This window comes from Nannospalax galili, unplaced genomic scaffold, assembly GCF_000622305.1.
Source record: "Nannospalax galili isolate Female #2095 unplaced genomic scaffold, S.galili_v1.0 scaffold889, whole genome shotgun sequence".
NCBI classification, from domain to species: domain Eukaryota; kingdom Metazoa; phylum Chordata; class Mammalia; order Rodentia; family Spalacidae; genus Nannospalax; species Nannospalax galili.
In genome coordinates this window covers 679,552-704,955 of record NW_008360167.1, presented here as the reverse complement: position 1 = coordinate 704,955, position 25,404 = coordinate 679,552, and the positions used below count along the sequence as shown (strand labels likewise).

Genomic DNA, 25,404 nt, shown 5'->3' with positions numbered 1-25,404 from the left:
CTTTACTATTGCCTAACTTGAATTTCTCCCTAGTATATTTGGGGTGATCAGATATAACTTATATCCACTATTAGTTTGTATATGTCAGACAATTAGAAAAATTTAAGTATCCTCTCTTTTATATTGATAATTTCCATTAGAAGCTATTTTTAGTTTAGATCCTCACCAGAACTGACTTTCTGTTTTTCATTATTTATTATTAATTAATTAATTTATTATTATTTATTTATTTATTTATGCAGGTTTGCTCTTGGCAAAAATACAATAAATTAGACTTTCAGGTTAGATAATCCCTGCCATCAAAAGCAGCTTCAGCTATTATATGCTCTTAGAAAACCACAGCATAGAAAAGCTGCTATTGTGGATGAAGCAGGCCAGGGTCCATTTCAGGCTGGCAGCCAAACTTGGTGTTGGCTTTAGAAGCAAGAAAGATGCAAGAGTGAAAGTGCCATCCATTCTACCTCTGTGGTTTCAGGTTGTCACAAAGGCCAGGGAGAGTACAGCAGGGCTATCCCTGCATAAAGGAGTTTCTGAATGGCCAAGAGGCCCTGGCAGGCCATTGTTTGAAGCTGTGAAGGTGAAGCCTTGTTGGCAGTGCAGACCCCAAGACAGGGCCATGAGACATCTGTCAAGGATAGATGCATACAGGGAGTGGTACCAGGCCAAGAGAGACATGTATATTGCATGCAGCAAAGCTGGAGGGGTTGAGTCATCTAAGCCCTTTGGAAGTACAGTCCCAGAAGTTGGACATGGAGCTACTGGATTTCGTGTTTACCCTGCCAGTTTCTGGTCTTGTTTTGGTCCAGTGTTTCCTCAGTCTGCACCCCATTCCTCCATTTTGGAATGGGAATGTGTATTTGGATCCATTGTATGTTGGAAGTATGTAATTTGTCTTTACATTTTACAGGGGCTTACAATTAAGAGATTGCCTTGAGTCTCAGAACAGACTTTGGACTCTGGACTTTTGAATAGTTATTGAAGCTGGTAAAGACTATGGGGACTTTTAAAAGGTGTGCAAAATGCATTTTGTATTTTATATGGTCATGAGCCCATGGGAACCAGGGAGTGGAATGTGTTGGTTTGAATGAGACGATCCCTCATAGGCTCCAAGTATTTGGACATTTTGTGTCCAGTTGGGTGCTGTTTTGGGAGACTTTAGAAGGTGTGGCCATACCGGAGGAAGCATGTCACTAGGAGCAAGCTCTGAGAGTTCTTAAGCCTTTCTGGATTTCTAGTTGCTCTCTGCTTCCTGTGCCTGCTTGAAGATGTGATTGCTTGGCTTTCTGCTCTGGCCACCTCTGTTACCATGCCTCCCCTGCCATTATGGACTCTAACCCTCTGAACTGTAAGCCAAATAAACTCTTTCTTCTATAAGTTACCTTGGTCATAGTGTCTTATCACAACAGAAAAGTAACTAATACAATGCTTAAGCTGTTGGAGATCAGAAGAAGCCACCAAGTGCTCTGAATACTGGACATGGAGCTATAGGATATTTGCCTTGCTGTGTTTTGGGGCTCACCTTTCTCTAACATTTTCTTGCTTTCCTGTTCCTCCCTTTGAAATGAGAATGTTAACTCTATGCATTTTATATTGGAAGTAGATAACTTTTATTTTCCACTTTACAGGGCTCACAGCTAAGAGATTGCCTTGAATCTCAGAAGAAACTCTGGATTTGGATTTCTGAATAGTATGGGAACTGTTAAAGCTGTGGAGGACTCTTAAAGTTGGACTAAATGCACTTTGCATTATTAAATTGCCAGGAGCCTTTGGGGACCAAAGGTAGCGTATTAAGTTTTAAATGTTTTGATCTTGATGAAGATAGTTTAGTAACAGAGGGTGAATAAAATTTGTTCTAAACCAATTATATACTTTTCTAAACCAACCATTTATATAGTTATATTATCCACTGATTACTCATCGATGTGAGGTGGGAGATGGACCAAAATAACCAAGCTGTACTCTCAGGAGATTCAGAGAAGTCAACCTTTACTTCTAGGTCCCTTTCCTATATACCTACTGTCTAACTCTGTGATAATTCACAGAAAGAAGAATAGGGGCTGCTGGCATTTGTAGTAACAGGATTAGAAAGTATGAGACTTCCTGTTATGTGTGTATGTGACAGCTGGTGATAAGTTGAGGGCCTTGCACAGGAAATCCGCTTGGTTTCTGCAATGTGACTCCCTGAAACTTGGCAACGCCTTCAGTCTGGATATTGACAGCAAGACAAAGAGGTGTCTGGACCATGAGCGACGTGGTAGAGAAGAGCTTGGAAGGACCCTTAGCAAGCACTACAGACAAGTCTTTCCAGAAAAGGGAAGACTTGGTGGAAATTTTAAATGGGGAGAAGGTAAACTTTGATGATTCAAGACTTTCCTTAATTCTTCAGAATGGCTTGGAGACCCTGAGAGAGGAAAATGCTCTGACAGATGTCATCTTGTGTGTGGACATTCAGGAATTCTCCTGTCATCGTGTGGTGCTTGCTGCAGCTAGCAACTATTTCAGGTCAGCCTACCTTGAACCAAAGTCAAACTGCATGCAAGTTGCAGGGAAAATTTCTGTAGATGTGAGAACTCAATCAAATTCACTTTCTATTGCATTTATGATCTATATAATATAACTATATATGCTATATAATTTAAATATGTATGTTTATATATATTAAGTTCTGTATGCCTACTTAAATACAAGAAAGGAAACTTCCAAACTTTGAGTTTGAATTTAGGCAAGAAAAACTGGTATCATTTAGAAGAGGTGTTTATTTACATTATGGTAAAGATATAAATGTGTCATTGATTTTTAAGGACATAAAATTGCTTAAGTCTCAGAGACTTTTCCTTTTTTCCTCAGTCTGACTAATATGTTGGAAACATGATGTTGTCTTTGTTCATCAAGAGAGGTAGAGAAAAAGGATGTGGCCTCTCTCTGGGGTTACCAAATGACTTGCTGAAAATTAGGCGTTTCTACTGCGTGGGGAGTGAACAATTAGAAATGGTCTTTCGATGTGAAAGGCTCCTGGAGTGTCAGAGTGGGATGATCCTGGCTCGGAAGATCTGATTCCATTTCACTCGGCTTCTTCTTGGCCACGAGGTTTTAGGCAAATATCTTAGTATTCTGAAGTCATGCTTTTTTCAGCTGTCGGATGAGGATAATAATAGAGGTGGCAGACGTTCCCTTTTTCAGATGACAAAATGGAAGCTCAATATTGCAGATCTAATCATTGCTGGAGCAAGGCACCTGCACATTCTATATCTTTGTCTTAACGGCAATACAAGTTGCCATTAAGTTTGGGGCTTCACTGTACAAGCCGTGTAAGTGCTAAAGCATAGGCATAGTCACAGCAATGGTCTGACTTAAGCACATTGCTTATACTGTCAGTACTGACTACTAACTTCCACTCTCAGGAGTGAATGGAATCCAGTTTGCCTCGGTGCACTGGGTACTTGTTTTAAGTTTATTCTTTATGCCCTGAGTCACTGGAAACTGCTATCGCTAAATGTATACGTGGTCGATAATTTTATAAGTGGGTTTGCCTGCCTACAGGACAGGACTGTTGGGTATTTGCCTTTGAAATATCACTTTCTCTGGTCCTTGGGTTTCTTCTCATAAATACAAAGTGTCTTATTTTAGGTCTTCTTGCTGATGTAAGACATGTAAGGCAAATCTCTGCTGGTCCTCAGAGCCAGCGGTGGTGTTGAGAAGCTGGGGGCACAATGAAGGTTTAAGTGTCAGTTTGTGGACACTGATTTTCCTGCTAAACCATGTGGTCTTGAAGGGAAGTTCTTTGTTACTCTTTCTTTAGATTTATATCTAGATATTTCCAACATAGTTTTCTTTCTGTAATGAACACAGTTCTGGGGACAAGATTCTGTTTTCTGGTGCTACTATTAGTAGTGACATCTGTTTGCTGAGCATTCATGTGGGACAGGCTGATTTAATGTGGACAACCACACGAGGTAGGATATCATCCCCATCTTATAGATGAGGAGCTGAAGTCCAAAAGCCAGGTAATTAAAAACAAACAAACAATAGAGCCAACTTGAACCAAGGACTAGCATGAGGTCTGACACTGACTCTTTGTTTTGCTTCAAGATTTTGAAAGGGATATGAGGCAAATTTCTCTTGGTCTTTGACTTAAGAAGACTGGAGTCTGCTTTGCCTGGGAGTCTTCCAGGACAGCCCTTGATGCTTTGGAGGCCTAGAGACTGGTTGTAAAATATTCAAGAGTCACCTGCCCAGTGACAACAAAATATATACTGTGCAACTATTTGCTATACTTATTGAACCATGCAATAGATCTCTAAAAACAAAACTTCGATATCTACCATCCTACTCTGCTTCTGTGAGTTGTTGTTTTACAGTCCACACAAAAGTGAGAATGTGTAATATCTGTCTCTTTGTCAAACTGTTGAAGTATTATTAGTTTGGTAGGTGAGAAGGAACATTACGTAAGTTTAAGTGTGCATATCTTTAATTTTAATAATCCCAGAAAATATCTTTTTTTGTGTTTACAAGTCATCGGAAATTCTTTTTCTGTGAGCTATCTCTTCAGAGCCTTTTGAATTTTTACATATGCTTTAAAATGAAAAGTTATTTTTATCAAAATAAGATATGAAAATAGTTAGCAAAGAGTCAAATTTGAGGCTCTCTTCCCCAGGTGATTCTAGACCATGTCGAGATGACAAAACTTACAAGCACAGCATTGGTCATTATCTTTGAATAATCACCAGATTAAAAACAGCTATCGCCACAGACTTCCTCTGCCTCTTGTTAAATATAAATTCCTTTTTATCTCTGTGTTCTCAGTCTTCTTCCCCAAGGGTGATGTTATTCTTGCAGCAGCATGATGAAAGTAGAAGACATCCTCCTTTATAGATGAAGATATGGGAGTCCATCATCTCTAGATTTCTCTAAAATATACAGCAGTTTCTTGGTTTCTCATTACTAGGTATTATACTAATTAATTTAGATACGGATTTAGAACTTAAATCAAACTTTCTTACTATATACTTCCCTATTGTCTCTCAAAACAATGTTGTTGTAAATTTCTACGACATTTTTCTGACTCTGTCGAGCTTACTTTTTTTTTTCTAGTGCTTTGGAGTAAACCTAGGACTGTGTACATGCCAGACAAGTACTAAGCTTCATCTGAAGCCTGAGTTTACATGAGTTTGCTCATCAAAATAGTATTCCTTATTGATCCAAATCATGCAATACAACATTTCTTTTCTGTGAGCCTTTTCTGAAGTTAACAACTTATTCGTATGGTGAGGGTGTGGCTCATTGGTTAAAACAGCTTGCCTAATATGCCAGGCTCTGTGTTCCATCCTTAGCATCAAAAAGTTAGTTCCCTCGTTTTTCCATTTGTTTGGCTTTTATAGTACCCTTTCCTATGGCCCCTCACAATGATCTTTCATGTGGGCTAACATATCAGGAATCAAGTCCATTTCCCCCAAAAATATTGGTTCTATGCCCCCCGCCCCAACCTCCAGTCGTCTAAGGTATGCCTCAATTCCTGATTCTTTCTAGAGCTCTATGGAGGGACCAGTTCAGACTGGCTGTCGGGCTTCAGCTCTTTCCATAGTAATCTTCCTTATTTTTGAAATTTCCTAGTCGACGAGAGCAATTCTGTGATGCTAAAAAATGTGGTCTGCTGCTGTCTCAGTCTGATGGGAGAACAATGCAGGTGTCAGTAAAACTAGTGGCCATTCTCCTTTTCTTAGGCTTTTTTTGGGGGCGGGGGAGTAATGTACATAAGCACTTTATGTAGGTTTCCTCTTTAATACTCATAATTCTTACTTCTAAGTGTGGTTACCACTCCTTTTTAATTTTAGTCTTTTTGAGACAAGGTCTCCCTGTAGCCCCAGCTGTCCTGGAACTCTCCTATGTAGACCAGGCTGGCCTTGAACTCACAGAGATCCGCCTGTCTCTACGTCCCGAGTGCTGAGATTAAAGGCATGTGCCCCCAAGCCGTCAACCATTCCTTTTTATAGAAGCTGAAACTAAGATTTCGACAGGCTGCAGGCCACCAAGCTGCCGGGAAACATAGTTTCCTTGGGCCGTATCTTCTCTTTTGCCCTCTTGCATGTAATACCCCTTGACTTTTTGTGACCATTTGCTCTCCCTACAGACTAAGCAAAATGCTGTGGAAGTCTTTGGCAATAGCTGTTTTTAACCCAGTGACCATTCAGAGATAACACCAGTGCTGTGATTGTTAGTTTCAGTTGTCAACTTGACACAATCTAGAATCACCTGGGAAGAGCACCTCAATGGATTGTCTAGATTGGGTTAATTTGTGGTCCTGTCTCTGTAGGACAGTCTTGATCATGTTAATTGATGTGGGACGACCCAGCCTAAACACAGGCAGCGCCAGTCCCTGGGTTTGGGCCCTGGACAGTATGAAAAAGGAGAAAATGATCTGAGCACTGGCAAGTGGGCACACATTCATTTCTCTCTGCTCTTGACTGTGGCTGTGATGTGACCAGCCCTTCTAAATCCTGACACCTTGATTTTCCTGCTATGATAGACTGTAACTTGAAATTTTGTGTTAAACCCTTTCTTCCCTAAGTTGCTTTTTTTGGGGGGGGTGGCGGGGCCAGGGTATTTTATTAGCATCTGGAGAGGAAACTAAGCCAAATGCCTTGTGTCACTTTTTATATGTGAGATTCTGTTTGACCACTGGGTGTTCCATTGTGTCTCTCATAGCTATCCTCAAACCTTAATCACACACATTGAAAAGTAGTTCCAGAAATTTCTTTGTGGTGCCAGAGAACGGATAGGATGGGAATGTGTCAGCTAAACAGGGGAAATACTAGTTAGTCAAACAATGAATTTCCCTTTGTGGGTCTATTTTAAAGTCGGGAAGAATAAGGATGTTGGAGGAAAAATATGTTTAGTTGAGACTAGGAAATAAATTAAAATAAACCTTAGAAAGCAGCTGATAGCATTCATTTAAATGTCAAGTAGCCAAATGTCAAGGCATCCAAATATTCTCACGGCAGCAAAGTTGGGTGAAACACAGATTTAACATTTAAAATGGCTTTTTACTTTATGAGATTATATGTTTATTAATAAAACTGCCATTGATGTTATGCTTTTTGAACAGACACTCCAAATCAAAGGAATCATAAGGGATTCTGTGTGCTGTACACTGGGCCCTACCCACAAAGCATTGCCATCTAACTAGTGGTTTTGCCATTTGAGTTCAAGTGACTGCAAAATATGGCCTATGATTCTCAGGACTGGCAGAAGGAAGGGAGTGATGGTGGAGAGGGAGGTGAACCTCAGCTTCTCTCAGTTCTCTCTGATGGCCGGCCTGTCCGATATGCACATCAAAGCTGCTAGGCCCAGGTAGAGTTAACAGCAAGTTTTTCTTTCTTTCTTTCTTTCTTTTTTTTGTTGATGTGTTTATTTTTATTTTATGTGTATGAGTGTTTTGCCTTCATGTGTGTATGTGCACAACATGTGTACAATGCCCATGGAGGCCAGAAGAAGAAAACTGGAGTTATACATGGTTGTTAGATGTCATGTGGGTACTGGGAACCAAACCTGGGCCTTCTCCAAGAGCAACCAGTGGTCTTAATGGCTGAGCCATCTCTTCAGCCCCAATACAAGTTTCTTTATTGATGCTAATGACTATTTTTGCCTGGATTCTGACCTGTGCCTTCTATCTCAGTCTTTGAGTTTGAGAATATGTTATGGGAAGCCAGGAATTGGAAGAATATTGTGGACACAGTCTATGCATTTATAATTACAATTATGTATTAACCAGCTATTGGACTATAGACAATGGGCCAAGAGGCTTTTATATGTTGTAGTCCTTTGGTTTTTCCTTAATAAAGGTGGAAGATGTCTAGAAAGGAGCCGGCAAGTTGAGGTGACAGAGTATTACAAAGAAAAGCATGACTAAATTAAAGTTTGAATTAAAACCTGACTGGGGCCAGGCATGGTGGCACACACCTTTAATCTCAGCACTCGGGAGGCAGAGGCAGGTGAATCTCTGTGAGTTTGAGGCCAGCCCGGTTTATTTAAGAGTTAGGCCAGCAAGAGCTACCCGGTCAGACCCTGTCTTAAAAACAAACAAACAAAACAAAATACAAAAAAAAAAAAAAAACAAAAAAAAAAAAAAAAAAAAAAAAAAAAAAAACCAAAGCGCACACACACCTGCATGGCTAGTGGCGAAAGCACTGAGGACTGCAGCTGCCACACGGGCACACTGGTCAGGGCCAAGCCAAGTGCATGACTGTCATTGCCTGCGCTTTCCTTTGTTAGAATTTTCTAATATTGTGAAGCAATGTGGTGACTAGTACTTAAGTATTGTAGTTTATTATTAATTTATTTATTTTTGACTTCTAAGGATTTAAAAAAATATTTTATTATTTTTATTTTATGTGTATGCCCCTGGGACTGGAGTTACAGACAGTGGTTAGCTGCCATGTGGGTGCTGGGATTCAAACCCGGTCTTCTGCAAGAACAGCCAGTGTTCTTAACTGCTGAGCCATCTCTCCAGCTCCATGTTCCATAGTTTTAATAATTACTATTTTATTTATTTATTTATTTATTATTTATTTTTTTATTGACTTTTTGATAATTCCGTATTATAGATTTTAATCATATTAAGATGCCCTCCCCTGCCTGCACCCCTCTTATAGCACCCCCATCATTGGATTTCATGAATTCTGTTATCTATATTAAGGCCTATCGAGTCAAGTCTATGTCCCCAAATATCTTTTGGTGTGTGTCCATCCACTGGAAGCTGGTTAACCTGGCTAATGCCACACCCTTAAAGAAAACTGACTCTCCCTCTCCCAGTAGTTATCAGTTGCCAGTAGATCCTCAGTAAGGGGTAAGGCTTCTTACTCACTTCTCCACTTCTGTGCTGGGGTTTTGTCTGGCTTGAGCTTGTATTGGTCTTGTGCATGCTGTCATCATTGCTGTAAGTTCATATGAATGAACAACATCCAAGCTGTCTGGAGAACTGTTTTCTTGTGGTTATCTACCACCCCTGGCTCTTACAGTCTTTCCAACCCCTCTTCTGCAATGGTCCCTGAGCCTTGGGAGGCAGAGGTGTCCTAATCAAGGATAAGTACTCTGCAGTTTCTTATTCTATGCACTTTGGCTAGTTGTGGCTTTCTGAATTAAATACTATCTGTTGCATGCGGAAGTTTTGTTGGTGAGAGTTGAGAGATGCATTAATTTCTTTCTGCCTCCTGTTTCCCTATGTTCCCTGAGCCTTAGGGATAAATGTTACATAGTAGATGCGTCACTTGGGGCTGGGCACCTCCGAGTCACTTATTCTTTGTATTTGACCAGTTGTGGAACTTTGTAATAGACTCTGTTGCCAAAAGAAGCTTCCTTGATGAGTGGTAAGAGGTATACTTGTCTGTAAGTATAAGGATACATATTTAGAATATAGCAAGAAATTACATGTTGTAAGGAAATACTAGAAGTAGATTCTTCTCTAGGGTCTATGACCTCTCCAACCATGTGTACTTGGCTATACTTAGAGTACCATGCATGAGTTCTGTCCCATCGAGCAGATCTTAAGTCCAGTTAGACAGCTGTTGATTACCCTCAAGATAAAAGTGACACTACTGCACCAATAGAGGTTATTTCCTGGGCTGGTCATTCCTGTGCTTCGTAGACTTTGCAGCTGGATGGGATCATTGTTTGGTTTTTCTCCCTTGGAGGTTTACATAGTATCCTCTGATACTATGAGAGCTAGTCTTCAGGGAGGAGGCGTCTAGGTCAGTTCTAGCTCGATGGCTCCAGCTCCTGTGGCCAAACATGTCTTGTCTTCAGCAATAGGGTCTTACCTTCAAGTTTTCGGAGGCAATCAAGGACTGTGGCAATAATCTGCATTATTTTGGGAGTTTCTTGGACTACTCTGACCAATGACTTGAAGGGAGGTTTGCCTTGCCCAGCACTTTGATTTCTGTTAGGTAATCTTCAACCATAGACACGAACTCATGTATATATTGCATGTGTATTTTTTAGTAGGCCTATAAATGAATACATTTCCCTTTGGTTTTTCACACTACCTGAGCTTTCCTCCCTCTCCCCCTGTTTAGCCCCCATACATTTTCACATGATGAGAAGAATATTTTTTCTTCTGGGATCCAACTGGAACACAGACCTCCTCATGGAGCACAGAAATGTGGTTGTTAGGACCCTTCATATGTGACATCACTAAGTCTCCCCAACTCTCTATGTCCTAGTGCAGGCTACACAGACTGCAAATGAAGACATGTAACAGCTGCTACCTCCATGTACATGTACACATGTGGGATACCATCAGAATGTTTGTTCCAATTGGCCTAGAAGCTAAGTAGACTTCATGGTGGCAAAACCCCTGCATACCTTAGGACACCAGTATGTGCTAAAGGTTAAATAATTAGGAAAGAAGCCTCTCAGGGTGTGTGAGGGGAAGAGATGCTGTTTTGAAAGGACAAGGCTCAAGAACCTATAGGACCTCATTGGACCAGAACCAGGTACTATAGTAAAAGCACTCATGGGACTCATGTCTAGCTGTTGCTACTTCTTGTCTATGTAAATCTGGGAGGGATTGCTCAGCCTCTCTGAGGCTCAGCACCTGTACCTGCAGCTAAGGAGCTGTTTCCCAGTGGTCTAGCATGTCATGCAAATATAAAGCTGATTCACTTATGAATTTATTTGCCTAAAAGTACTTCATGTGTGATAATAAAGCAGATTTTTTAGTTTCAGTGACTAGAAATTGACTCTGGCTTATTTGAGAAGAGGAATTTATGTAGGCAGTGGTATAGACTCTGAAAATCCCCTCTCAAGAAGTCTAGAGAAGCAGATTCAGAAAACAGACAGGTGCAAGGGAGGTCAGACAGGGCCTCAGCTCAAAGCTACCCTGAATCTGCGTCAGGAAGACTCCCTACCCTGAATCTCCATGTGAGAAAGGCTAGGGGAGCATTCAGATGTATGACATCAGGCTGAAAAGCAGAGAAGACCTCCTGGAACTGTATCAAAGGATAAACAGACACTAGCCAGGAGGGACCAAGTGAGAGAAGGGACAGAGGGCAGTTTGTTTCAAGGAAATGCATTTGGGGAGTTAGTGGGCAGTACATGCATGGAAGCTAGTAGGAGAGTAGGAGGGAAGTAGATGCACAGATCAATAAGGCTGAGGGAGGACTGGGGTCAGATCATGAAAGGTTTTCCTGGGCTGACCTGAGGTGTGAGATATATCTTACAAGCAGGGGTAAGTCATGGAGGAATATTTAAGCAGAGAATGACATGATTTGACATCTCAGTAAAAATAAGCTATTAGGTGACCAGTAGGGAGGCCTGTCAGAGAGACTCTCAGGTAGCTGCAAAACGTTAGAGTGAAGGTTGCAGAGATGGCTCAGTGGTTAAGAGCACTGGCTGTTCTTGCAGAGGCCTTGGATTTGGTTCCTAGAACCACATAGTGGCTAACAACCATCTGTAACTCTAGTTCCAGGGGATCTGACACCCTCTTCTGGCCTCTGTGAGCATTTCACACATGTGGTACACTCACACACATGCAGGCAAATACTCATACACATAAAATAAAAATAAATTAATAAATAAAAATTTTAAAAGAGTTACAGTGAAGTCAGGCATGGTGACAGGCATTTGAGAGCTGAAGCAGGAGGATCCAGAGAGGGGACCCCTATCTTAAGAAAAAAATTACAGATGTGGCTCAGAACTAAACAGCGGCAGTGGGGAGAGGAAGGCGATCTCAAGTAAACTTTGGACTCCTGTCTGAAAGTCCTGAAAGGCTCCTCTCTGAAAGAGCAGCCAGACCACAGACTCCTTCCAGTCACTGCTGCCTTGGGGAGGGGCATGACTTAGCACAAAGTTGGGAGAACCAGAAGACAATACTTTTCTGAGGACCACTCAGAGCTTCCAGATTGGAAAGGTAAGCATAAAGGTGTGGCCTTGGCCTTCACCCACCCATGGATCTCATTTAGAAACAAGGCAAAAAAAAAAAAAATCAAAGTAACTCAAATCCTGAATTTGGAAGTTTTTTTTCTTATTTCATAAAATATTTTAAAGACACGGATTATTCTCAGCATTGTGGTCAGTTATTGGTTTCTGCATTAACCACTGCTGGCTGAAGAAGCTTCTCTGAGCATAGCACTAATGAACATAAATATGAGTATTTAGAAGGAAGTGTGACATGCTCAAAACAGTAGCAGTAGGTCCTCCCTAGGGCTTATGATCTCTCCAGCCACATCATAAAAAAGGAAGAAGCAAACATGTAAGAGCCAGGGATTGGGGAAGTGTGCAGCAAAAGACATGTTCTGGACATAACACAGCAGATGCACTCATGAACTCACTGCAACTGTAGTTATCGGCACATAACCTGAAGAAGACTGAGCCATTTAACATTTCATCATAGGTGGGGGAGTGGTCCATTTGGCCTCATCTCTCCCTGACGGAGTGTCATTTTCATCAGTGGTGTAGTCACTTATAAGTCGTCCACATTCCAGTAAATAGCTCCCACCCACACTCTGATTAAACTCAGTGGATCGTATACTCAGTGGATCATACACAAAAGACCTGAAAGTAAGAAGGGGACTTGCAGGGAAGAAGGTTTCAGCAGGAAGAGGGGATGAGAGGGAGGTATGGGGGGTAAAATATGACTAAAACTTGTTATATACATGTATCACACTGTCAAAATGTTTTAAAATTATACAAATCTGTAACTTCTTATTCTTGATCAGGGATTGACACACTTGGTCTTGGTAAAGGGCCAGATGGTACCTGTTTGAGCCTTTGGTGCCATATGGTGCCTGTGCCAACTACTCACCACATAAATTAATGGACATCGCGGAGGCTTTGTTTTGGAACATGGAGAGTGGGATGCCATTGTCCTAAGGGCTGTGGTTGGCTAGACTCTTGATTCAGGTATGTGATTTAAATGAAAGAGTGCCAAATCTAAATGGTTTCTTCTCCCATAAACAACCTTTTCTCCACTGTCTTTAAATACAGATGGTGTTTCGATGTCAAAAACATTTGTGGTTAAGTGAATGCTTTCTGACGTGTCACGTGGCCCACTTTCCTATTGCTGTGATCGCCCTTTTCCACCGTTACTCCCTAATTGTCTCAGCTATTAGTCACTCTTGTGTGCAGAAGCCCTGGTTTTATATTTCTCTTATACCTACTACAATAAGATTCCTCCAGCTGTTTTGAATGCTTATTTTCTAGCGTACAAGTAGGTCACATTTGTTAAGGCAAATTTGGGAAATACAGATGAGGACAAGAAAATATTAAAGAAAACAAATACGTACTGAATGTGTCTTATGTATTCAGCTATAAACTTACAGAAAAACTCACTAGGAAGTCCATCTTTAACATTTAAATATATTGTCACTTGTCTTTTCTATGTACAGATTTTAAGAAGTCATTGTACTACATATTATGTAGTCTATGTACCACATATTATCCTTTACTTTTAAAACTTCAATTATATAATGAAAACATTTCCCCTGTTATTCCATACTTTCAAAGACATATTTTAATAATTACTATTACATCATGGCTGTGTTATATCTCACTACTTAATTACTACCACTATCATAATTATTATGACAACTTTTTGTATAAAGCTTATAAATGACTTGAAATTGTTTAGGGTAAGTTTCAGGTATTGACAAAAGAAATAACTCTCATCTCAAAGAATCAGATGGTTTACTCTGGAGTCAAATATGAGTGACCATGGCCCTGAATAGAGATTCATTTTCTTCCTGACTACCATGTTCCAATAACTTGGAGATTTCATTAAGTTTTTATAGAAACAGAACAAGGAAAGTCATTAATCAGCATGCTGTTCAAATACTTTGGTAGGTTTATCAAGCAGGTTTGGCAGGTTTCAGCAAACTGGAGAAGTCTTAGCTATAGGTTTCTGGTATTACCTGATGGTATTCTTAACCTTTTGTACATTCCAAAGGATTTCCCCAATAGTCACAAAGATACTAAGTCACATACAGAAGAGGGCAATAAAAGGTTATTAAGGGCACTAAAAGTGATGTGGCTTACCGTGCCAATGTTACAGTCCTACCTGAATAAACAGCCTACCTTTTAACTGTAGTTGTGAGAGGGCCCCAATTCAGAGGGCACCCAGTTTTTCAGATGTCTTTTGGAACTGTGCCTCATGCATAATTTTATTCAAAATAATTTCTTCAGCTTCAACTGGCGAACTTCAAGCTTGGATCAATCCTTATCTTATCCTTTGAAAGGATAATCTTGTCCTTTCATCCCTAGGCCTAAAACATCTCATACACATAATGTCAGGCATTCTTCTCAATCTTTGTTGTTTTCAGTGAAGATGAGCTGCCTTTCAGAGCTTTGCTATGTTATTTCTCAAGCATATCCACATTCATTCACTGTCTTGGGTGGAGCAATAATTTGAAGTTCTGGAGACTCAAAGTGAGGTGCCCAGGTCACAAGAGTACATGACTCAGTGAGTTTGTGGCAGTAGCTTTTTGGTTCAAGGAATTAAACATCAGTAGTCCAGATTCTGTCCATTTTATAAAAGTCGTTTCTGAGCCATAATTTGGCTCTGGATGTGCAACATTTCAGACTCTCCATAGTCACTGAAGTGAATCAGCCAGTCAGCCTTTTCAGACACAACTTCTTTCCAGGAATTCTTGCCTGTATAGGTATAAAATTATGGAAGCAAATTATATTAATAGCTTATCAAATTGTGATAAAAAGCTTACCTGATTTGATTCTCTAAGGACACAGTCAGAGGTATCCAATGAGTATCTCTTCCCAACCCACTGTTCAGGCACTGAGAGCTAAACTTTCAATTTTTGAGCACCTTGAAGAAAATGCCATAGCTGTTATTAGAATCTGTTACCTTGTCTCATCTAGACTAGCATAGGCTTTTAGGGTTCTGCCTTTTGAATTTTTAAAGTTTTTTTTTTTTTTTTTTTTTTTTTTTTTTTTTTTTTTTTTTTTTGTTTGTTTGTTGGTGGTGTGCTCCAATAAAAAAAAAAAATTTTTTTTTTTGTTGTTGTTGTGTGTGTGTATGTGTGTGTGTACCAATTAGAAACAAATAATTCTTTCCCTGTGTACTGATAAAGTCCACATTAGGGTGCAAGGCCTGGCAAGTGTCCAAAGTCCTGGATTGTAGCCTAACTCAAGCCCTGGTCCTGGGACCTGTCCATAAGATGGACATGCACACCTCTTCTTTCTTCCCCGCCACTCCTCCTCCTCTTCTTCCTCCTCCTCCTCTTCCTCCTCCCCACTTTTCCTCCTCCTCCTCCTCTTCCTCCTCTTCCTCCTCCTCTTCCTCCTCCCCACTTTTCCTCTTCTTCCTCCTCTTCCTCCTCTTCCTCCTCCTCCTCTTCCTCCTCCCCACTTTTCCTCCTCCTCCTCCTCCTCCTCCTCCTCCTCCTCCTCTTCCTCAGGTTTTCTATTGTTCCCTGGGAGTAATACCCATCTTCCTCCCCTTGTCCTCTGGTTTCTATAACATGAACCGCCAAGGAGCAAGCTTGTGGTCTAGATTATTCTGTGGTAGCTGGTAGGAGGAATCAATCTGAACCATTCATATGGCCACCACTACCTTCCACAGTAGGAATAATGTCTGTTACTGGCTCTACATTTGAGTACCTTGGGATGAAGACTGGACCATGGTTAGTGTGCAAGATTCTAAGTGGTTGGAACCAGGGAATCATGCGACAAGTCTCTAAGAAGAGACAGATGCTTGATATCTAGACAATGGCATGGTGATGAACCACCATGGGGTCCTGGGTGAGTTGGGACCTAATATCTGGGAAAATGTCTGACCTAATAAGGAAGTGAGACTCTAAGCAGACCTCATGTAAGAGGTTTAGGGGGAGATAGTATTTGGTTAGGGGGAGCTAGGCTTCATTCCCACCAGGGAGTATGGGATGAACAAATTCAAAGACAAATTAGGTGGAGGAATAACCACCATGGTATTTAATATAAAAATTTAGGTAGGAGGGTTCAGGAAAAGCATCAGCACATCTGGAATTCCAATTCAAATAATCATAAGACAATACAGATGTCTGCCTGCAGAAGGCCCTTCAGGATCTCACTGCTATTTATGCTCAGATAATTAGAGGGGTGGTACAGGTTTGAGTGTGAGGTGGAGTGGAGTAGGCAAATCTTTTTTGCCTATTTGAAATATAGGACTAGCTTATATGTGTGGGCTTTTTCATACCCCTCTGTACATCCATCTCTGCATCTGACAACTAATAAAAATGCCTACCATGAAGGAAAAGATGTAACTGAAATATAGAAGAGAGAGAGAGAGAGAGAGAGAGAGAGAGAGAGAGAGAGAGAGTAAATTAACCCCTCTTCTCAGATGCTTACAAATGTAGTGGAGAAGACACATTAAAGCTAGATCCAAGGCTAGGGAAATGGTTCAGCAGTTAACAGTATGTTCTGCATTTGCAGAGGATCTGAGTTCAGATCCCAGCACCTACATCAGTTGTGAAGGCAGCTGACAATTGCCTGTTACTCTAGTTCTAGGAGATCTCACGCTTCTGGCCTCTGAGGGGACCTGCACTCAACCACATATCCACACATGGATATATGTACATACATATAAATGTAAAATAAAATAAGTCTTTAAAAACTTAGATCCAGTAGAGCACTAGGCATATCTGGGGCCCAGGGGAGTTGGTGAGCACAAAGGCAAACACTGAATACTGTTGTTAGAGGTAGCCACACCATGGAAGGTGTACAGACTACATTGCGACAGGTATCAATGTTGAGAGTATTTCAGATTTTCTTTTTGTGGGCACCTTTCATATACTCTTTGGCAATGGGATCATTTGTGGTTCAGGGTTTCTCTTGTCAGTTGTATTAATTAGGAATCTGCCTTATAAATAGCAGATACTCATCTCAAACGGGTCCAAACATGAATGACTCTCCTCTTTCTGTTACCCCTCTCTCCTCTCTCCTCTCTCTCTCCCCTCTTCTCTCTTTTACCTCCTATCTCTCTTCTCTCTCTTCTCTCTCCTCTTTTTTATCTCTCTCCCCCCCTTATGTTGCTGGTCTCTTTCTCTGAGAGGTCTTCACACATGGGGACAAAAAAGTCATTAGTGGGACTGGAGAGATGGCTCAGCAGTTAAGAGCACTGACTGCTCTTGCAGAAGACCCGGGTCCAATTCCCAGCACCCAGATGGCAGCTATGAACTGTCCTTACCTCCAGTTCCAGGGGAATCCAAAGCCCTCTTCTAACCTCCGCAGCATTGCACAACACGGGACACTCCCATACATGCAGGCAATACTATACTCATACATATTTAAAAAAAAAGTCACTAGTATCTCTAAACTTCCATTTCTACCAGCCCAACAATCCCAACAGGAAGGAACTTCTATTAGTTCCAGAGAAAGTTCTGAGGCTGACTATGCTTAGACCAATTTCATCTGTGGTCATCCATAACTAATCGCCATGGTGTGAGGAATATTATTTGGACCATGTTCACCCTTGGTCTGAGACATGAGGCTAGCTCCACACAAACATCTGAGACTGATGTAGGAGGAGGGGCAGATCTTTAAGGATAGCACAAGACAAGACCTTTTTTTTTCTGTTACAAATTTCCATGATCAGGGTTGCATGGCTTGCTAAGTCCCCTGTAATGAGGCAGTAGGGCTTTGAGAGTTCTGGGTTTACAGTAAGCAAGTCAAGTTCTGATTCCCCAAAGCCATGGGCATGTCCTTGAAGAGTGGTAAATGTGAATTAGAAGCTTGGCAAATAGAAGTTCTTTAAAGGCCTGGCGATGTTTACAGTCAGTATGTGTGTGTCGGGGCGGGGGGCACTCAAGGTTTTCAGCTCCTCTACCACTTTGATACAAATGCTCTTCCAATGGCTGGGAGTGTTGAATTTGACTTCAAACTTGGGAGAGAAATTTAGGGAGCTATTAGACATGTGCATGTAGTAGAAAGAAAGATGTCCATGAACTTCTAAGTGCTACTCTGAAGATGTACAAGTCAGTTTTCTCTTACTGTAACAAAATACCTAAGACTGGGTACTTTAAGAAAAGAGGTTTATGTAGTTATGGAGCTTCAAGGGCATGGTGCTGGCATTGGTCTGGATCTGACCTTGGCTCTATCACATGGTAGGTGTCATTATGGTGGGAGTGTATGGACGAGAGGGAAAGAAGCCATGGAGAGACAGGAGTGACAGGAGAGAACAGTGAGGGATGGGACAGTCTTCCTCTCCTAAACAATCCTCTTGCGTTCCATGAGAATCACAACAATTCTTTCTGAGGGTTACGCCTCAACAGACAATCCCCCATTATAGGCTCCAGTTTATTTTATTTTATTTTTTAAATTTTATTTTATGTGTATGTGTGTATTTCCTGCATGTAGGTAAGTGCACCTGTGTCGTGAAATGCCCGCAGTGGTCAGAAGAGGCTGTCAGATCCCCTAGGACTGGAGTTATGGACCATGTAACTCCATGTGGGTTCTGGGATTTGAACCTGGGTCTTCTGAAGAACAACCAGAGTTCTTAACCACTGAGCCATCTCTCCAGCCCCATAGGCTCCTGTTTTTAAAAGTCCCACCACTTCAATGTTGTCACATTGAGGACCAAGCTTACAACGTATGAACCCTTGGGGAATAAACTGCAGCAGAAGGCTCCCTTCCAGGTGTGAGAGATTTGCATGTGCACAACAGACAAGAACCAAACTGCCTATTACTAATTATTAACAGGGCTTTGATGTCAATCTGTTTATTGAAACTTCTGGCTTCAATGATCTGTACTGTCTGAGTATAAGCTGTAAGGTCCTTTCTGAGCATCTAAGCTAAAGAAAGACCAGAGAGGCCAGGGCAAGGCCTTGAGCCATAACCTTCCAGGCTGAGAAGAGGTGGTTGGTATCTTGTGCCTCCTTCCTTTGGGAAGTAGCCCTGTGTCTTACAGGGTTCCTGGAGGACTGGATGTCAAAAGGTGAAAGGAGGCCTCTACAGCAAGGGGACATAACCGCACTAGTCCCAGCCAATTATTTTCTTGAACTTGACCTTTTTTAAGTCTCCTTGTCAGGTACAACAAAATGCCTGTAGTAGGGGCTGGTTCTTTTTTTTTTTCAACGTTTTCTCATAAAGTCATGCATGATCATTCTGCCCGTGTCTCCCAGTGCTGGGATTACAGGCATGTGCTGCCATGCCCAACTTAGGGCAGTGGTTCTTAAACTTGGTTTGCTAAGAAATTATGTGGGGGGGGGGCAGGCAGAGTAAGGTCTAATAATCCACCTCTCCCATTACCAGAGATTTTTAACTCATTTGATGTGGGGTTGTGAGAGTTTGGGGTTTTGCATTCTTAGCAGGTACCACAGGATTCAGATGTGGCTGGGCCTTGGAGCATACTTTGTGGCTTACTCCCCGAGACTGTTATACTTGAGGCTGAGAACATAAGCAGGACTCCAATGATGGATCAGGTCATATAATGGGATTTAAACAATAGCTAGAGGTCAGAAACTGTATTGAGCTGATTGTCTGCATGCTGTCTTTGCTTAGAATTGATTTGGGAAATGGAAAATGGAGGGTTTCAGTGTCTCCACTCAGACTTTCTGGGAGCTACAGACCAGATTCATGCCACCCTTGGATTAGCTGACTCCCTGATTTTTTTTTGGTGATGAAAAGTCCCTTGATTGACTGCATTGGGACAAAATAATCCTTTCTTGACAATAATGTTCATTGTGTAGTACACACTGACAATTTAAAAGAATTTCTTAAACCAGTTACATATATGTGAACACATACACACACAGCCAAGGTTGATCTTGAGCTAAAAGTCCTCCTGTTTCAGTCTTCTGAGTGCTGTGATTATAAGCACATACCACTCACACCCAGCTAACTGTATTCTTGAGTTGAATTTTACTCCCTTTGCAATTAATGTTAAGGTCACTACAACACAGAATATCTTAGTGAAGCAGAGAAATTAATTCTTGGTACAAATGGGGGTGGTGAAGGAATGAGGGTCAGAACAGAGTAGGGGGCAGCCAGGGGTTAAATTGGCGTATGAGAGTGGAGTGATGGGGTGAGTGCTTGTTTTTAGGGCTGTGGTTGTTACTGAGACATAGGATGCAGGGAGTTCAGAGGCATGGAGGTTGTAGGCTAGTTGGGCTGGGTGAAAAATTCTATTAGTGACATTTAGGATTTCCAGGAGCTTGTAGATCTCATTGGAGTAGTAAGTAGAATGCTCTCCTTCAAATTCCAGGCCCTATATGTGAAATGAACTCCCCACTAGGGAGAGGAGAGTGCATAGGGCAGGGTCTCTTCCTCAGCCTCCAGAAGGTGTTTGATAATTTTGGGGGTCACAGAGGAATCAAAAGAAAATGCTAAGGGGCTAAGAAAGACAATTTGTTTCACTGGTTCACTCACTTATTCATTCACTCATTTTCTCTACTCAGATTCCCCACTGGGTTTGGCGAATTGTTCAAGGCCCTGGGGATACAGGGAACATGACACTCTGTACTGGTTACTTTTTGGTTGCTGTGATAAAACACCATGACCAAGGGAACTTACAGAAAGAAGAGTTTATTTGAGCTTTCAGTTCCAGAAGGATCAGAGTCCCTCATGGTGGGGAGGCATGGTGGTAGGAGGTAGCTGGGTAGAGCCCTCACATCTTCAAGCAGGCACAGGAAACTGAGAACAGTTGGAAATATGGCAAGACTTAAGAATTCTTAAAGCCTGCCCCCCACTGATGTGCTTCTTCCCGCATGGCCACGCCTTCTAGGATGTCCCAAAATAGCACCACCAACTGGGGACAAGATGTCCAAATACTTAAAGTCTGTGGGGGACATTCTCATTCAAACCACCACACTCTAGGCTCACATTCAGTACACACTGTAGTTGGGGGACAGTCTAATTAACTGGTGAACAAATAGATATGCAATGCAATTTCAGGTTATGACATGTCTACGAAGAAAAGGAAAATGAAGGTGTTAGGGAGTGTTGTTTTAGACTGGGGACAATATGAGGAAGAGTATCTTTAAAGAAGTGATGCTTGGGCAGAGACCTCAATGAGGAGTAAGCCCCATGGGAACTGGAGAGCTGTGTGGCCCTGACTTCATCGAGGAGACCCTGGGCCTGTGGCTATTATCACAGCTGTTGTGGGAGACATGCTCACTGTCTCAGCCCCTGTTTTGAGGCCATCACTGATTCACTGTATTGAGTAACATACCTTTGTAAGACTACTTTTGTTTAAAATCCTGTGCTTTACAAGAATCTCACGAGAGTTGGTCAGTGTCTAGCTAGAAATTATTTTTTATTTAATTTATTTTTTATTCCAAAGAGAGGCAATTTTAACCTATTTTTTTCCAGAAACAACTTGAAGCAGGTTACATAAAAATATACATACAATGAAGTTTAAGGGGGAAAATATAGGGCTAAGAAATCAAAGATGAAAGGATTTGCCAACATGGGATCAACTTTGGTGGAATAATGAAGGTTTCCATTAGCTCTGCTCTTTTTTAAAAAAATCCTAACTAGTTTATTGGGCTTGCTAACAGAGCATAGGGTGGGGGTTTATTTACAGAAGAGTGGGCGTCCTCCACCATTTATGGCTGCACTGGAAAATCTACACTCAAATATAGATCCTGTGACCTCCTGACAGCCACACAAAATGGCAAGAGAGGTGCCTCATGGCGTTCTCGGCTTATATACCCTTAGCCCCTTCCCCACATGCAGCTAAGGTTGATTAATTGGGTGGAATGGATAACTGACTGCCCCCTCGACTCCTTGATGAACATGGGAAGGAGGTGTGCCTGTTGCTTGTCGGCATAGTGGTTGAGCAAACACCCCATCCCTCCCCTGGCACTTACACAATAGCTTCAAAAAAAAAAGTTTTGTAATAAACCTGACCAAAGACATCAAAGATCTCTGCAATGAAAAATTTAAATCTTTAAAGAAAGAGATTGAGGAAGACACCAGAAGATGGAAGGACCTTCCATGCTCATGGATTGGAAGAATTAATATTGTGAAAAGGACCATCCTACTAAAAGCAGTATGTAGATTCAATGCAATCCCAATCAAAAACCCCATGAAAAAAAAATCCTTAAATTTGTACAGAAGCACAAAAGATACTGAATAGCCAAAGCAACACTGAACACAAAGAGCCATGCTGGGGGGATTACTATACCAGAGCTCAAAGTATGCTAAAGAGTTATAGTCATAAAAATAGTGTGGTACTGGAACAAAAATAGACACATAGACCAATGGAACATCACTGAAGATCCAAACCTGGGTACATGCAATTTCAGCCACCTGATATTTGACAAAGGTGCCGAGAACACACAATGGAGGAAAGACAGCATCTTTAACAAATGATGCTGGCAAAACTGGATCTCTGTAGAAGAATGAATCTAGATCCTTATCTTTCATCTGTACAAAACTCAATTCCAAATGGATCAAAGACCTCAATGTGAAACCCAAAACTCTGAAACTATTGGAAGAAAACATTGACAGTAACCTACAAGGCATAGGTGTAGGAAAGGATTTTCTAAATCAGACACCAGTTGTTCAGGAATTAAGGTCAAGAATCAACATGTGGGACCTCATTAAGCTAAAAAGCTTCTGTACAGCAAAAGAAACAATCAAGAACGTGAAGAGAAAACCCAGAGTGGGAAAAAAATCTTTACCAGTGACACATCTGACAGAGGTTTAACATCCAGAATATATAAAGAACTCAAAAAACAAAGAACCAAGAAAACAAATGACCCAATTAAAAGATGGGCTAAAGATCTAAAAAGAGAGCTATCAAAGGAAGAAATAAAGATGGCTAAGAAACATCTTAAAAAGTGTTCAACATCATTAGTAATTAGGGAAATGCAAATTATAACCACCTTAAGATGTCACCGTACCTCAGTTAGACTGGCTAAGATCAGGAGAACAAATGATATGAAATGCTGGTAGGATGTGGAGAAAGGGGAATGTTCATTCACTGCAGGTGGGATTGTAAACTTGTGCAACCTCTATGGAAAACAGTGTGGAGAACTCTTAAAAAACTAAAAATGAACCTACCATATGACCCGGTTATACCACTCCTTGGCATATACCCAAAGGACTCGTCCTACTGCACAGACACTTGTACAACTGTTTGTTGCTGCTCTTTTCACAATAGCTAAGAGATGGAAACATCATGAGTGTCCCTCAACTGACTAGTTACTGAAAATGTGGTACATTTACACACTGGAGTTCTACTCAGCTGTAAAGAAAGATGAAATAATGAAATTTTCAGGTAAATGGATGGATCTAGAAACTGGTATATAAGTGAAGTAACACAGACTCAGAGAAACAAAAGACATATGTTCTCCCTCATTTGTGGATCCTAGCACCAAATCCTTATACTAGGTGGAATCCCACTGAAAAGGGGCAAGAACCCATGGAAAGAATGTCAGAAATATTTTTTATCATACCATATCTCACTTATATGCTGTATTAATTTTATATTCTTTATTGTTCTTTTTTTAAAAAAGATATTTTATTTATAATTTTTATTTTATGTGTATGCATGCATTGCCTGCATGTAAGTAAGTGTACCCATGTTGTGCAATGCCCGCTGAGGACAGAAGAGATTGTTGGATCTCCTGGAACTGAAGTTTTGGACAGTTGTTAGCTGCCATGTGGGTGCTTGGAGTCGAACCTGGGTCTTCTTCAAGAACAGTGTTCTTAACTGCTGAGCCATCTTTCCAGCCCCTCTATTATTCTCTAATTGAAATAACTTTTAAAAATTCTGTGTACCCATAAATGTATGTATGAGTATATGTGTGATGGGCACATGAGGAGGTCAGAGGACAACTTCTGGGAGTTGGTTCTCTCCCTCCACCATCTGGGTATTGAGATTTAACTTGGGTCTTCAGACTTGCATGGTAAGTGCTTTACCCACTGAACCATCCTGTTAGTATTTCTAAATTTGGTGTTGGTGTGTTTCCAGAGATTGCCTCAGCTATGGAAAGCTTCATGTGTGCTCATGATCACTTCCCTATTCAATGACCCTTCCTCATCCATTCATACATGAGAACTTGTATATATAAATAATATGCCATTCATTTGGGTGGCAACATGTCCTTTATAAAATATACATAAAGGATTTTGCAGACTTAATATGAAAAAAGTAAATGATCTCATTAGTGATTTTTCAGGTATTTCTTACATGCTGAAATGCTATTTTAGGTATAAATTAGGTTAAGTAAAATATGTTACTAAAATTGATTTTCATTTGACTCTTTTTATTTTGAAAACTGACGACTAGAAAATATAAAATTAGGTATCTAGTAAAAGCCATATAGACTGGACAACCTCACCCTCCAACGAAGGGAGGTCCACAGTGAGCTAGCCCACTGAGCTGAGAAGAAATTGTATGATTGCTGCAAGGCAGGGCTCTTTATAGAACCAGGAGATAGCAAGGCACGCTATATATGACATCACTTTAAAGATGTGTGGTTTAGTTATATAGACAGCTTCTTGCTGCTTGCCAAGAAGATTTATGGCTGAAGAAAGTGCCTTGTAACCTGGTCACCTGCCCACGTTCTGTCATTACTTATCTGGTACCAGGCTGAGATTTCTTAACTTTGCAGTGCTGGAGTTTATTATTTTTATTTTGTGTGTATGCGTGTATTGCCTGCATGTATGTAAATGCACCCATGTTGTGCAATGCTTGCAGAGGTCAGAAGAGGGTGAGGATACCCTGGAACTGGTATTACATATGGTTGTTAGCCACCATGTGGGTGCTGGGAATCGACCCCGGTCCTCTGCAAGAGCAGCCAGTGTTCTTAACTGCTGAGCCACCTTTCCAGCCCCCAGCCCTGGACTTTATATTTACCCTTCATTTCATGTGGTCATAGTCTTGTGAGGAGAAAGACGCCAGTGGAGTGAAGAGAGGAGAGGTTGGGAAGAGTTGAGGTAGCAGGATTATCTCTGAATAAAGGAGACAAGAGCAGATGAAGAACAGAACAGGAAGGTCTCATTTGCCATAACAAAAGTTTCCAGAAGTCAGAAGGTCAAATGATTCTTCTCTTTCTGTGTTGGCCCTGGCCCTGACCTTGAGACCTCACTATTGCAGGAGAGCAGACGACTCTAAAAGGGAATCTGTTCGGACCTGGAGCCAAGGGTTCTGGTAAGACTCACATCGCAAGTCTCTCTTCTAGGGCCATGTTCTGCAATGACCTGAAAGAAAAGTATGAGAAGAAGATCATTATTAAAGGGGTGGATGCTGAGACCATGCACACACTCCTGGACTACACGTACACCAGCAAGGCTATGATCACCAAACAGAATGTTCAGCGGGTCCTGGAAGCTGCCAACCTTTTCCAGGTGTGTGAACAAACCAGGTTTGGGCTCTTCTCTGAAGCAGGTGAAAGCAGTGAGTCCCGCGAGCATTCTTGGGTTGGCCCCCAGACCTCCTATGTCTGGGGTGTAGACACACCACACAGAGAGAGA

At 41.3% G+C, this 25,404-nt stretch overlaps 1 protein-coding gene across 1 annotated transcript in view; it reads left to right on the top strand.

The window, feature by feature from the left end:
- The first annotated feature begins 2,172 nt into the window (after positions 1–2,172).
- Klhl6 (kelch like family member 6) overlaps positions 2,173–25,404 on the top strand; it is a 46,828-nt gene continuing 23,596 nt past the window's right edge. The window contains exons 1-2 of the mRNA XM_008824167.2: positions 2,173–2,502; positions 25,113–25,278. Of these exons, the coding sequence (XP_008822389.1) occupies positions 2,243–2,502; positions 25,113–25,278 (426 nt within the window). The 5' untranslated portion in view covers positions 2,173–2,242. The remainder of the gene's footprint in view (positions 2,503–25,112; positions 25,279–25,404) is intronic.